This window comes from Schistocerca gregaria, chromosome 6 (assembly GCF_023897955.1).
Source record: "Schistocerca gregaria isolate iqSchGreg1 chromosome 6, iqSchGreg1.2, whole genome shotgun sequence".
NCBI lineage: Eukaryota > Metazoa > Arthropoda > Insecta > Orthoptera > Acrididae > Schistocerca > Schistocerca gregaria.
In genome coordinates, this window is record NC_064925.1 from 201951908 (window position 1) to 201967776 (window position 15869).

A 15869-nucleotide genomic window follows, 5' to 3' on the forward strand; every position below is an offset into this window, starting at 1 on the left:
CCCATGTTTTTCTTGTCTGAGGAGTCAATAGTGGTTGGTATTGGTAGTTGGAAGGTTACACTGAGCGGAAAAAAACTGTGAAGTCATTCACAAACAATGAGAAATGGACCATGATCTTCATTATAGTTATTATGCTGTATATTGCTCTGAGAAACGGAATAATTTTAAAAATTCTGGCAACCAGCAATGAAAATCCCAGCTGTGAACATTCAATAGCTTTAAGTTACTAGAAACTGAAGATTGTGACCCTACAGTGAAAACAGCTGCCGAGTCTCTTAGTTTTGAGATCATCCTTTCATGTTAGGGTTTTCCCAGACTCGCTTCTCAAATGAATGGTGTGATAACTATTTGAAGGTGTAAAAATCTTTCCTGGCTTTAGAGGAGGGATCATAACAACCTTTTGCTACAGACAAGATTTTATTAAAAATATCAAGGAGGGAGTCTGGTCATGGCTGTGTTTCATTACACAAATTCTAATTGTTTCATTAAACAAGTTCTTATACCCCATGGAGAACAACTGAAAAATTCCTTCTTGCCAGAACTGAAGCCTTAACTAGTCCCTCTCCAAGTTATCTTTGTGATGGCAAAATTGGTGAGTTGTGTAATGTGTACAGTCTTGTTTTTTGTTTTGTAAGCCTTTGTACATATAAAGCTACATGTCGAAACCATGCCAGTCTAATCTGGACATTTTCTCCTCTCATATTTTTGAACTTTTTTTTAAATTTTTAATATGCTGGTTTTACTTTGCTTATACTCATTTCTTTTCTGGAAGGAGGAGGGGTGGGCTCTTAACCAAATTGTCTTTTGTATGCCTTTGCCTTTGGTTCAATGGCAGTAGTCTTTCATATTTATCATATGGGCTTGTTGATAAAATATCCATACATCGATATTTTTTCCAAAAAATATTGTTGCGTGTCGGTGATATTTCCCCTGATATGTTGATATAAAAATGGCAATATCAAGTGTTGATATTTTTACTTCGTATTGTTTTTTTGGTAAATATTAAAAGTTGTACTTTTGAAATTGTAGTAGAACTAGCATTTACTTTCACTGTCTGAAGGGAGTCTTACTACTTTTCAGTTTTCATCACATCCAATCTCTCTCTCTCTCTCTCTCTCTCTCTCTCTCTCTCTCTCTCTCTCTCCCTCCCTCTCCCCCCCCCCCTCTCTCTCTGTGAGGCAAGTATATGTGGCACAAAAGAAGTCTGATTGCACTCAGTGGCAGTGTGAATGAATGGAATAAGATGATTTCCAATGTGAAGAAATAGCATACCAGTTGCATTGAAAAAAATCTAAATGACAATTCACAAAAATTGATTAGGATTGGTAATTACAGTGGGGGGGAGACGTGTGACTGGAAAAGCTGACATTATTGTTAGCTTCACAGTGGCATTGGGAGGGGGGGGGGGGGGGGGGGAAGAGTGAAGTCGAAGTGCTCCACTCAAATCTGACAGCGAAACGGAATTGTCATATCAGATACCTTTTATTGCTCCACTTACAAGCAATTATCACTGTTAGCAAAGTGGTTGTCACCAAGTGTGAATGTGCATTGTTCTCCTTTCAATTTTTACTATGAAGGGGATGAGCAGGCTGGTGGCTTGTTGATGTACAGAATATCTAATAATAAATCTATACTTCAATATGAAGCTCTCAAACCAGCAGTATATTTATACAATGTACAGTCAATACTTTTATAGGCATGTATGTCAATATTTGTTTTATTGATATATCGATATTTCTTTTCAATATATCAAGAGCCAAGAATGATATTTTTTTAGATATTGGGTTCCTGATATTTTTAAAAATATCAACACTCTTAACCTGTAGGTATTACTTTGGAACTGCAAATACTATTTTTTGGAACCTTGTGTCAGTGTTGCATTATGTACCCACCCCCTTTCCTCCTCCTACAGACAAACAATGTAGTTAACACTAGGGGAGAGTGGAGGCACTTTGCTGTAAATACATTTCTTACTTCATCATCATAAAGGTATTCATTTTGCAGACACTCAACTCCTGATTTATTTTTCCTCTCAACGGACAGAGGGTAGTCTCTACTCTTCACTGGGTAGGTGTCAAAGCAATTTATGCAAACTGCAGATGAGCAGTGTGGAATCTGTGATTCATGCTTCTAATACACATTTGCACTTTTTGTTTAGGCTCTACATACATTAGTATAAATAAATTAGCAATGTAATGTGAAATAACTAAATTTCACTTCAATACATTCAGGCTATAGGGTCTATTAGTAAGTTAAGGGTAAGAATGAATTTAAAAAAACCTTTTTTCACCTCTTCATTTACTCTTTTCTTCATATCTTGTAAATCTGAAACTATTTCTTCTTACTCCACTTTTATATTGAGATTTCATCTAAACTTGTCTTCACTATGACCGAGATAAAGTACTTCTAAGAAGCCCTGTCCAGACAACCGAGACATTTCAAAAATTCCTATAGTATTATTATTATTGTTTCTTTTTTCAAACCTTGACATGTGTTCAGTGAAGTACAAGTCAATTATTTAAGTACTGAGAAGGTGCCTTAGAACTTCAGTATGTAATAGATGATCTCAAGAGAGAGAACCTCATTTGGAGAATTTTAAAATTTTGATTTTCAGTATACAAAGTTCAGTGCGTAATATGGTGACTATGTATCTGCATCCACCATTACATTTTTTTCTTGACTTATTCAATCCTTACAATTGAAATAAGCTGTTTAATAATGATCTGTGGCCTCTGTGCACATCATTACTAGTTGTTGATTTATCATTTATAAATTTCAGCAGAAAGAGACTGTACAACCTGTATGAATGAGAGGTGGCACTGTAAATGTTCATCATGAGGAACTGATGTCTACTGACTATTTTTGTCATCAGGAACAAAACACAGCATAAATGTATGCCTGTGGTTGATTAATAAACCACAGTTTAATTCACAACTTATCAAATTATTTGTGAGATCATTCATTGTTACTTCCTGCAAACTGTTGATACACGTTTTACTTTTGCTGTACAACATCTTGAACCACAAGGAAAATTCAGACCTGTCGGATGCAGATTAACAATGAAAATGGACTTGCATACATGCATCAAATGAGAAAGACAGACTTTTGCTGATGACATCATGATAACTGAATACATAACAATATAATTGCATTGACTGTGTCTTGTTTTGTGTTGTTATAATTGAGATGTCCAAAATAACATATAGTAGGATGACGTTTTTCTCTTTATCAGATGATTACCATGATGTGTTTCTGTTGCATAAGTGGGACAGTTTTGTTGTTGAATATATGCTATTCTTGTATCACTGGAAATATTACAAGACAGTGTAGTAAGTTATGTTGCCCTCTACTTGAAGGTTGGTTTGGCCACCCAAGTCAAGTGCCTTCTTTCAAGCTTTGAAGTGACTTACCCAGCCAGCTATAGCGATGACCTATGGTTTAATATGGACTCCTACAAATTGCACAACTTGGCATTCTTTCATTTCTACATGTGGGGAGGGGAGGGGGGGGGGGATGGTTCGGCAGTATTATACTTACCTACACAGTAAATAAGTAACCTTCTGAAGAAATTTGGTTAATTTTCAAAACTGATCATGAAATAAGAAAATGCCTTTCCACAATTTCCTTACTGGGTGCTAAATTTTGTAGCAGATTAGTGTAATCTACAAATGGAAACAGTTACTCATAGTAATTGCAATACTGTGAATGAGATACTTCGGCACGTCACAAGAAATTATGTAGCAGGCTACAGGTATACCAATCCTTAAAAATAAACACTGATACAAAGTGTGAAGTTATTATGTCAGCATTAGATAACAAAATTTATTAAAAACATCCAACTTCTAAAATGTGATATTAATGGTGATAGAGATGAAAGAATAATAATAATAATAATAATACCAACAGGCTACTACATTGCAACGCAGTGCCAACTTGGTGCACTGCATCTTATTGCAGTAGTTCAAGTGTATATACACCTCTCAACTTGGCGGCTTGGGTCGCTTGTCCCTTAAACTGGACCTGCTTTTCAGGCCAATTAGGAACTGTATTCCCTGAGTCTCAGAAAAATCAGGGCCTAACCTGTGTTAGTTAGGTGTTCCATTGATCAATACACGGGAAACCGTTATGAAGTGGAACTTGTCAAATGCACAAGACAAGCGCACAGGAAACAAGTTTTTTGTTTTGTTTACATTATGGTGTTATACCTAAATATTTCTATTATTTATCCCAGTTCCTTAAATGGCACAGAATGCATATATTATATCTCCAGATTTATTTACTCATATTCAAGAATTCATATACGGTATAGAAGGAGTTGTCAAGGAGGTATGATTTCAATTTGTTTTTGAAACTATTACTGCTGTCTGTCAGACATTTTATTTCATCTGGTAAATTATCAAAAAGTTTTATAGCAGCATATTTTATCCCTTTCTGTGCCAAAGGTAGGTTAAGTTAAGGATAGTGTAGGTCTTTCTTTTTTCTGGTATTGTAATCATGAATTTCGCTGATTTTAAACTGGTCCATGTTGTTGAGAAAAAATTTCATTACTGAGTAAATGTACTGTGAAGCAGTTGTAAGAATTCCTAACCTTTTAAACAGATGCCTACAAGATGTGGGACTATCTTTCTTTTGAGCAGCTGAATACCTTTTGCCTAAGTGTTGAGTTGCCCCAGAATATTATTCCGTATGACATCAAAGAGTGGAGCTATGCAAAGTATGTCAGCTTACTAATTTCTACATCCTCAAAATTGACAATTATTCTGATTGCAAAAGTTGCTGAACCTAGTCACTTTAGGAGATCCAAAATATGAATTTTCCAATTATGATTCTCATCTATATGTATACCCAAAAACTTAGTATGCTCTACCATGGCTACTGACTTCTTTTGATGTGTTACGTTTATTGGAGGAATTATACTTTTTGCAGCAGAAAATTGGATGTATGTGTTTTTTCAGTGCAAGCCCATTTGCAGAAAACCAATTAATAACTTTTCCAAAGACCTTGTGTGTATCATTTTCTATCAGAGTTCCTTTTACTGGATTAATAATTATGCTGGTATCATCAGCAAACAGTGTCAGTTCAGCATCTTGTTTCACATAAGAAGGGAGGTCATTCGCATATATCAAGAACAGGAGGGGACCCACGATTGAACCTTGTGGAACACCTAATGTAATTTCACCCCAGTTAGATGAAGTGGTAAACTCCTTTGAATCACTTGAAGCATATAAAGAGACTTTTTCCTTCCTGTTCTGTAGATATGATTTAAACCTCTCATGTGCCGTTCCATTTATACCATAGAATTGTAATTTCTCTAACATAATGTTATGCCTCACACTATCAAATGCTTTGGATAAGTCACAGGACATTCCTACTGGTAACATTTTACTATTTAAAGACTCTATTATGTGGACAGTGAAATTGTATATTGCTGTCTCAGTGGAATAGCATTTCTGAAATCCAAACTGTGATTTACTAAGTATCCTATTACTGTTGAGATGGCTAACCACTCTTGAGTACATTACTTTGTCAAAGATTTTTGAAAATGCTGTAAGCGAGGATACTGGCCGTTATTTAGTGACATTTGTGTTTTCCCCCTTTTTGTAGAGGTCTGACAATGGCATATTTTAGCCTGTCTGGAAAATACCCTGAGTCAGTGATGCATTACATATGTGACTCAAAACATCAGCTGTAATTGCTCCACATTGTTTTAATAACTTGTTAGAGATGTCATCTACTCCAACAGAACATTTATTTTTCAAAGATTTAATAATTTTCCTTATTTAACAAGAGGTTGTTAGATGAAACTTAATCTGACCTAATTTTTCAAAACCGACTCTTCCATGTACTGCCTAGCTTTTTTCTTTTGAAATATTCTCACCAATTTTTTCTCCTACATTTGAGAAGTGATTGTTAAACATATTGGCTACCACCTGTGTACTGTTGGTTGTACATCACAGTAATATGGTAGGCTGTGAGGAAAAGTGTGACATGTGACCCATATTATAATTGAAATTTTAGTGTATATGTCTACATACTTTGCATTTAAATCTTCCTTGGTTTTGCACATAGTGTGTTTCAATATTCATTGCATGAAATCCCAAATTGTTTCTTCTTATCTACGAGAAGATACAGCATCACGTGATATACAGGGGATCTTAATTCCAAGGTTGCAAATAAATGGATATAGTAAATATGTCAATAGCTGTCATATTTGACCATGAACGGCACCTGTGCAATGCCTTCAGTACTTGGCAAGCGTTAGTCATAATCAGAACAGTATAGTTGTGAGTGCATCATGTCAGGGCAAATTGCTGCTGTTTGTATGGTGGGTGCTATCATAACCATGGTAGCTGAAGTGTTTGGGGTTTCAAGAGTCACCATGTCAAAGACATTTTATACTGCATGTGGGGAAAGGGAAAAAACATTGTTCACTAAGTCTCAATGTGGACGAAAGTGTAAATTGAGTGATAATGACAAATGGTCATTAAAGAGGACTGTGACAGAACTGAATGTCCCACTTGTGAACCTATTCAACACCAAACAATACAAAGGTAGCTCCATAAGCAACTGACTGCAGGGAGAGCAGGAATTCCAAAACCACTTGTAAGTCAGGCAAATGCCTTAAACGTTGAAATGTGGTGCCTAAGCCATAACCTTGAACTGTGGAAGCAATGGAAGAAAATAATTCGGCTGTATGAGTCTTGTTTTACACTGTTTTCAACTTCTGGCTGAGTTTTCATCTCAAGACTGAAACATGGGGAGGGGGAGTTTGGTGGTGATTTGGGCAGTGGTATTGGGGTATTCCATGGGCACCATGGTTGCTCTGCAAGAAGGCATTACTGCTAAGGTTTACGTGACAATTTTGTCTGATCAGGTCCATCGCATTGTACAGTGTTTGTCCCAATGGTGATGCTGTATTCCAAGTCAACAGCTGTTCACATAGTTTGCACAAACCAGGAGTGGTTTTGTGAGCACGAGAATGAATTATCACATCTCCCCTGGCCATGTAGAGCTCAATACTATTGAGCCTTTGTGGTCTATTTGGAGAGAAAGCTGTGAGATCACTATTAACCTCCATCATCATTACCTGAACTTGCAACTGTTTTGCAGGATGAACAGTATAAGATTTCCTTTAAAACCCTACAGGACCCGTTTTGAATTCCAACTAGTTTCCTACACCATATCAGGTATGGGATGTGTTTTCAGGGTTTCTGTTTTTTGTCCCGCCCTCGTATTTAAACTGAGTACAATTTTAGTACATATTTATTTCCCTACATGCCCCTCCAATTGTGAATTCCACAAAGCTGCTGTAAGTTACAATAACATAATGTGGGGGAAATTCTCAACAAGTATGAATGACAGACTTCATGGAGCTTTTGACCAAGAGTAGATTTTTGTCCTAGTTATTAACCACAATAGTTGATCCAGTTTTACTTCTTAAGAGTGACTGAGAATTTAATCAAAATCTAGAATTATGTTTGCACATTTTATCATCACCACAATTGAATAGTGTCCTGTCTACATCATGTTCATCATTTTGACACTAACATTCTAGATTACTTATTTAGATTTTTTGTATTGCCATTAGATGAAAGAAGCTCCCTTCAAATACTTTAGTTAAAGGCTCAAGAATTTAAGGAACTGGGCATACACAATACAAGTGAGATAAGGGTCACAAGACTAAACATATTCTACTGATTAGATTTACATTTTGTTCAGTTTTGGATACAGTACCTACTTTTCAGTGCACCCCTACAGCTGCTGCTGTTCCTACTGTTAAAGTGACACATACTTCACAAGAGGGACAGCCTGCTAATGAAAAAATGACAGTGCACCTAATTCTGCAGCACGTTTAACAACTATTAACCAGAGTAATTGCAAGCACCATATTTGAAATGTAACCTCATGTTAAGTGGTTAATTTCTCCAGATTTTCAATCTAAAAAAAACTAATCTTTCAGCTGCATGCATTTGGTAAATAAATAATTAATAAACTTATCTGGTGTAGTCTTGTTTACTAGTTGCTTTAGAACAACAGAGAAAAAAGTAAATATCTTAAATATCAATCAGTTATTTGTTCACTATGAACTTACCTCTTTTAACTGTTTCCAAATTTAATAGCTAGAAATAATGAATCTGATCAGTAACCTTAAATTAATAAAAAAAAGAAGTTGACTGTTAGTGTTCTTTTTTCCAATCTTTTTCAGTTCCACAATTCCTCTATAGCATCAACACTAAGTTCAACAACCACGAAACGGCAGTACCTGCCATTGCTTCTTTAGTGGTTGACATTTTACACTCTCAAATAGTTGCCTTCGTTATCATCTATTGCTCTGCATCATTCTTTAAAGTGTTGGGAAAAAATCACTTACTTGCAATTTGTGCCATCACACTAATACTGATAACACACAGTCTTGACGTACATGTTTCACTTCTGTGCAAGATTACACACAGCCAAATTCCCTTCAAAACAACTTCTTCACACTTAAATTTATAATCACTGTTAACAAATTTCCCTTTTTTGAAAATATTTTTCTAGTTACTGCCAATCTGCATTATATATTCTCTCTACTATAGCCATCGCCAGATATTTTGTTACCCAAATAACAAAATTCATCAACTTTTTAGTGCATCATTTCTAAGTCTAACACTCTCGCCTGATTTAATTCGACTACAATTCATTATCCTTGTTTCACTTTGTTGATGTGCATCTCCTCTCAACTCAAGACACTGTCCATTCTGTTCAACTGCTCTTGAAACTCCTTTGCAGTCTCAGAGAATTACTATGTCATGGGCAAACTTGTTTTAATTTCTTCTTGCTGAACTTTAATTTCCTTTCAAAATTGCTCCTTTGTCTCTCTTTCTGCTTCCTCATTGAATAAAACTGGGTCTTGGCCACAATTCATGCTTGCACCCCCTTGCATTTGTCATCTAGTCATTTTGCATTTTCCATTAATCTAATTTTTTAGATGTCTATATTCCCTTTTGTGTGCTTCAGTTCCGGCAGTTTTATATTTTTGCATTTTGTTGTTACAATTTTTAGGTATTTATGGTCAACTGCTGCAGTGATGAAATGGGTGCTAATGCATTTTGCAGTATTTTTGATACATGGATGGCTTGATGGTACTAATTAATGACCACAGAAATTACAAAGTGCAATAGCCCATCTGCCCAACAACAATAATTTTCATGTCTTTTCTCAACTTGAAAAGTGGATGTCAGAGGCTCTGGTCACTGTCTCATTGCCATAAGCAGGTCCTACTTCATGGACAAGTAAAAAACGTGCCTGCAGGTGATGAAGTCCCTTCACTGTTACTATGCCAGTACCTGCCAGGTCAGTGTACATTCTCAAAATAGATATTTAAAAAAAGGCTTTAAATGATTGATTAATACAATCATTCCATATCACAACAAAAACTAAAACACCTTTGTTCAGAGGACGTTATTCGGTCTAAATCACCTATAGCTCCTGTAAAATGTATCTCTCAGCTGTGAGTCCATTTAATCATTTCAAGATTCATGTTATGTTCAAGATCTTATGTTCAGTACTCTTGTTTTTCAATTTTACTGACTAAATCTGTTCGGAGATGAATATTCATATGCTTGAAAGAAATCACACGTACATTCCTTTATTAAAAGACCAGTTTTTAAGTGACTAGAGAAGTTACTGGTTCCATTTTTCCTGGTATGACTGGTTCCATTTTTCCTGGTATGCATTAACTAGTAGCCCATTTTCCTTGCCCAGGCGCTGAATGTGATGAACTTCAATATGCTCACTGTATGAAACTCCAAAAAGATTGTAAACACATTACAAGCAAAGTGTCACTATTTATTTTAAGCAAGTTTGAAAAGCCTGAAAATTAATCCTAATAAGTCTAAAGTAATGTGTAATCAGCTGTAGAAACTTCATACAAACTACTAAAAAAGTGCTACAACAATCTGATAAGTTCTTTATTAAGGGCAGTTGATGGTAACAAAGAAACAGAGTATAATTCACTGTGTGAGGATCACAGGAACATAACTCCATTTTAGCTATTTTACAGGAGAGATGAAAGAAGGTATTTCAACATTTAAATTTTGTGTTTCAGTGACATAATCTCTACATCACTAAAGCATACACTTAAAAAGCTGCCAGATGGTGATAGATCTTTAATAGTCATCATTGGCTCACCTTTATTTATTGTTTCATATAATGCTGATTCTAAGTGAATCAATATAGAGGTTTTACACTTGGATATATGAAGTTGGCTGAGAAAATATAGTATAAAAAGTTAACTTCAAATTAAAACAGAGCAATTCCAGTTAAATTAGAAGCACATTAGTGGATTTTTGTACCAATGTCACCTTTGATTGTTCACTTTCTCACTAATTCCACCACAAACATTGCCACTGCTGTCTGAATCTCCAGCTTCCTCTGAAGACTTTTGCAAAATGTACGATACAGTTCCTAGAAAATGCTGGTGCGGCAAAGTATCATTAGGTCTGTTATTTTCTCTCCTTGAAGTTTTCCTGCTCCATGGTATTTTGGTTCCAGCTGGAAGACAGTATTGGAATTTCAGGATTATCTGGAAACTGACTAACTTTTGAATTGTTGATCTTGGAAATTTCTGAAAAAACATTTGATCGACATAGCTTTTGCAATATTGAAGCTGTGTCACCTTAGGTTGTATCTGATTTCCTTTACTGTCAATTTTAGTATTTTTCCACTGTTCTTTCTGCATAGCACCAAGATCCAGGAACTCCTTCTGGTCCATTTCAGTGAGTTCATACAGTATTTGTTTTCAGCCCTCTCTGTACTGGCATGGACTGAATCACACTCCATCAAAGAGTGGCCAGGCTCAGAGAAGCATTGCTGTATCATAGGATCATTCATATTTGTATTGCATAGAGAAACATTAATATTTTGATTTTGTCCTCCACAGGTGTCTGAGAACAAAATGACCGGATGGCCTTCAGGAATTCTTAAAATATATGTTGAGCTATTTTAATTGATCAAAATGTAGCTGCATCTTTATGACATACATATTTTCTGTCTTTCCTGGTACCAGTACTGTATAATGTGAGATTTAAAACAGCTACTATTCTTTTGTAAAAAAATGGCCTTAGTTATTATGTTTAGGCAGCATCTTACTTCTTCTAGCTCAAATTCCAGTAAATGGCATTCTCCTGCTGTGACCCACTCTTCCATTTTTTTTCTAGCTGCCTCTTTTCTCTTTAGGTGTTCAGAGTCCTTGTCTTTCTCTGCCAAATGATTTTCTATGGAGAGATTTTGAAAGTGATAGCATTGGTCATATTAATTTTTTCTAGGCACAAGCGAAAGATGAGGTTAAACTCTGTGTTGAGTGTTTCTCTGTAGAGTTAGCATTTTTGAGCAGTAATCTGTTACTCTTTGCACAGTTTTTTTATACTTTTAGTGCATTATTTGTACATTCAGATCTCCTGGTAAGAACTGTCGCACAGTGCTCTGTCGGCAGTAAAGCAACACAACAGTAGGAAAGGATTTTGCTGATCCCAAAACTGAGATGCATCCCTTCCAGACAAAATAACATGAGTGCCACTACATCCCTTCCAGACAAAATAACATGAGTGCCACTACAGCTATCTGTCACTAAAATAAACAAAAAAACTCACAACTTTGAGATACATAGCACTTGGTTCTCACCAGGAGAAGAGCTAGAGACACATCGTTTCGACACAACATCCATCTGATTACCATGAGAATATGTGCTAAAAAAGCCGGAAACAGCTTTTTTGCAGATATGTTACTGTGACTCTCACATGACTAAATGACCTGAAGTACACTAAACAAAATTTCCAAAACTATTTTTATATGTGACTGAAAGTTTACAATCACTGTGTGTTACTTGTTTTGCATTAAGAAATGAATTTGTGATTTAAAAAACTGTGTATTTCTCAGCAACTGGCATATGGTGGGAATTACTAGGAAGACAAAAAAAAACAAACTGTAGGAACAAGAAACAGATTATACTGGAAATATGATTATGAAGATAGTCGGACATGTGAGCATGTGGCGAGTTGATAGATGGACAGAGGAGGATTTTGCTTGAATCCAAGACGTGAATACACTGGAGTTATGACCTATCATCATTAGACAGGGAGAAAATTTGTATCTTTAAAAGCTTTCTGACAATTTGTGGTTACTGCATATACACTTACAATTTTGAAACAAGCGTGTTGCTTCAGTAGTTATAGAGTAAGCTGTTGGCAGTGTGTTGATATAGATGTCTCAAGAACAGATGCTCTTTGCCCTATATATTTGCCATGTCTTTGCAAACATATGTATTGTATTTGAAGCAGGCTACAATTGTAACTATTTAACCTGCTTAACATTATATCCAAGTATGATGGATCATAAAAAAAGGTCACTAGTCAGTCTGCATTGGGTAAGATTACTGGGGAGAAGGGGGTGCAGAGCACTACATATCTTGACACCTGAAACCATTATTTTCCTAAAATGCCAATGAGTAAGCATCATGCCAACTTATGATACAGATGAGACTAGGTTTTCAGTGCCACTTTATTAGCATGGTATTTTGTTGTTTAGCAGTTAGCATTACAATATTATTATCAGCCGGTAATGAATATAGACAAGTTTTTTTCTCTGAATGGTGATGCCTGCCTATCCAAATTCTATCTGCTGAAATTAACCTGAACAGTTGCAGTTCGAAACTATCCGATCAACAAAGGACGTAAGTTACCCATAGACTGACCACTTATTTTTGTAATATCAAGCACAGTATGAAAGGTGTGATAACTGTCATGGCTGTCAGGAACAAAACTATTCTTCAAACTTTGAGGGACTGGTATTGCAGCTATGAGAAAATGAGCATACAAATTTTGAGTGCTGACCACATCTCTAGTAATTTCCAACAGATATTGGAAATATAGCACAGCTGTATTTACTGAAGCAATGAAATATTCTATAAGCAATGAACTGCCATTTATGCATGCTGCCAAATTAGTCATGTTGGTTTTTATTACAGTATGGTGTTATTGACATTCTACTTGTTCATCCCTACAGTGGCAGACAACCGGACAGCATAACTGTGTTTTTAATTTAACCCTCGAGCGCGCATGCCGATTTTCATAACAAGAATGGGTGTGCGGGTTTCTTTCTACACATGTAAAGAATAGCTGTCTTTATGTTATCAAAGTAAATATGTAGGTGGCAAATCATAGTTTAATTAAACAGGCAAATCATAGTTTAATTAAACAAAGTTAAAATAAAACTTACATAATATGCACTAAAGCACTGTTTACCTAAATAATAATGAAATAAAACTTCCATTATGACTCTGTTGCCATGGACAGGTGTCACCCCCACTAGAAGAATTAAACAGCACAGTTGCATCAGACCCCAGTCAACTGCTCATCTGATTGCTTATTAATTTGTAGACAGCTATCTCATTGTGGAACTGTCCTGCAAACTTATAATGTGGGTAATTTTCCAGCACCAATCATAATTTTTTTTTTTCTGATAAAGCTCGCTAGTTATTTTATATTAGCTGCTCACTTGGATGTATGGCAACACAATTTATCACTATGTTAGTTGAAGCAATGATAAAGGAACAGGTATAGGTTTGCAGTTGTGAAGCAAATAAAGAAAGGTGCAAAACAATTTTATTTGTGTTCAGCACACTTTATATACAGGTGTGCTTACTCGAGGGTTAACCTGACAATCAACAATGTGATCAACTGGCCAGTCATGTTGCCTAATTAATATCCTCACAGCAAATCCACAGGCACGGTTTTAAAATAATAACTATAAATGATACGACAGCCAATTACATATGTTTCGGGTAACTTTTGCCCATGTATTATTCAGTAGTTTCCATTTCCTTTCCACTCCCTTCATATCATTTGTACACTTTTCGTGTCCTCTAATCTGCACCAGTACAGGGCTATGTTAACCAAGTAAACCAAGTGAGTGAAAGCTCCACTTCTGCATGTTCCACTTCACACCAATGTTTATGTAATTTATAATTCCAGTGGGCTGCCAGCCCTACCAAATGCAGAAACATTCTCGTTTTTATTAATTTATTTGAATCCGTGCAACCAATGCCATAAACAGTAAGGTGTAGCCATTTAGTTCATTATTCTGCCCTTGGATACATCTGTGGTTACCCTTATTAATGATTAATTTATAGTTCAAAGTTAAAGGAAAGTGTCAATATTTATGTATGATCAACAGTAATAATAATCATTGTCACTCTTATCACCCATTTGGGATGGAGTGCAACTTTGTTGGCTGGAATGCAGTAACCTGGAAAGAGTAAATGCACCGTTGGTACATCTGCAAGGGTTGAAGCTGGTGACATGACATTCTTCCTGCTTTTCTGCACAATTACTTGCACATCCTTTTTCTGTTTTCAGAGCAGTCTTAGATCTGTTTCATTTACGTTAGCACCTGTCGCTTATGCAATTACCAAAAGCTGTACAAAGCGACATGAAGGCTATTCTAGGACACTCCACTCGAAACCTTTGCTCCATATTTAACATAAATCGCAACACTTATTACATTAGAAGTGTGGCATATTTACATCATTTAATATTATTTTTGATTAACATATTTTTAATAAACAAACTACATTACAAACACTTGGCAGTAAGCAATGAGTGATAACAACTTCATTTGACTTCTGTATGTTCTGAAAATATTCTGTCAATAATCACAAAATCATTTTGGGCAGCTATGACAGAAAACTGTAACTTATAGAACATATCAAGAACAAATGGACTATCTGTCATTAAAATGTAGTCATTATCAGCCTCTATGTTTCTACTCAGTGGGATGTATATTATGAGGACAGACATCAGAAAAAAAAATAAAAAAAAAAATCCGGCTAGTGCAAGCCTATCATTTCGGTTTTGGCATATCATACGGGATTGTCATCACCATAATCATCATCATAAGTTTTCTGCTATAGCAGCAGGTTCTTTCTGTCTCCATTTCATGTGATCCACTGCTTCCTTCTCTATGACGGTGTCTGTGCTGCCGTCCATTATATCATCCAGGATCTGACATTTCTTCCTCCCTTATCTCCACATTCCTTCCACATACCCTTCTAAGACTGTTTTTATAGCCTTCTCCTTCAATCTTAATATATGTTCAATCCAATATCGCGTCATCCAATTAATTACATCCAGCAACTCTCTTCATTTTCCCAATCTTCTCAGTACCTCTTCATTTTTCATGCTATCCATGCAACTTATTCTTCCCATCCTCCGTCACAACCACATTTCAAAAGCCTCCAGCCTTGCCTTGTCTTTTCTTCCTGAATAACTAGTCTCCATTTTGGGAATTAAACTAGTTTACAAAAATTTTAATATCCACAGATGTGGAGACAAGACTTGTGGATGCAGTGGATATGTGGACAGTATTTCTCTTAACTGCACATACACATACTGTGTGAATATAAGCAACTTATTATGATACACATTAAGACACTGATGTAATCACAGTACAATTATCTGCAGACTGTCTATCCTTGCTTATAAACCTCTTTTTTGTTAAAAAAAATAGAAGACAACAAAGAAGAAGAGGCAAGGAATTATTAACAGTGTGACAATGTGTAGTCAATCTATCAGACAAAAACAGTGTTAAAGTGATTGCCAGATGCTTGAAGAAACTGGACATTCAAAACAAAAAGTTGACCAAGGAACAAACTAAACACAAAAATACATTTGGAGAAAATTCAGTTACAGTTACTATAGCACTGTGTGTTGCCTTACATTTCCATACTATTATATAGTTTCCTATTATCAGCTATCTTCCTTTCTACATGGAAAACTGACTCCCTGTATTTTTAGTAAAAAAACAAAAAGAGAGTGAACAGTTAAACTATTAAA

General features: G+C 35.7%; 1 protein-coding gene across 5 annotated transcripts in view; it reads left to right on the forward strand.

Moving 5' to 3' along the window:
- The window catches only part of LOC126278959 (TLC domain-containing protein 5-like), a 37384-nt gene that overhangs the window by 5958 nt on the left and 15557 nt on the right, over positions 1-15869 (forward strand). The window contains exon 4 of one of the 5 annotated variants that reach the window (XM_049979240.1): positions 2780-2853. The exons of 2 other annotated variants lie outside the window; for them this stretch is intronic. In XM_049979240.1, the coding sequence (XP_049835197.1) occupies positions 2780-2838 (59 nt within the window). In that variant the 3' untranslated portion in view covers positions 2839-2853. Of the gene's footprint in view, positions 1-2779; positions 2854-9042; positions 9655-10921; positions 10945-15869 lie in introns of those variants that run through there. 2 more of the 5 variants (XM_049979242.1, XM_049979244.1) reach the window with 2 other exon arrangements.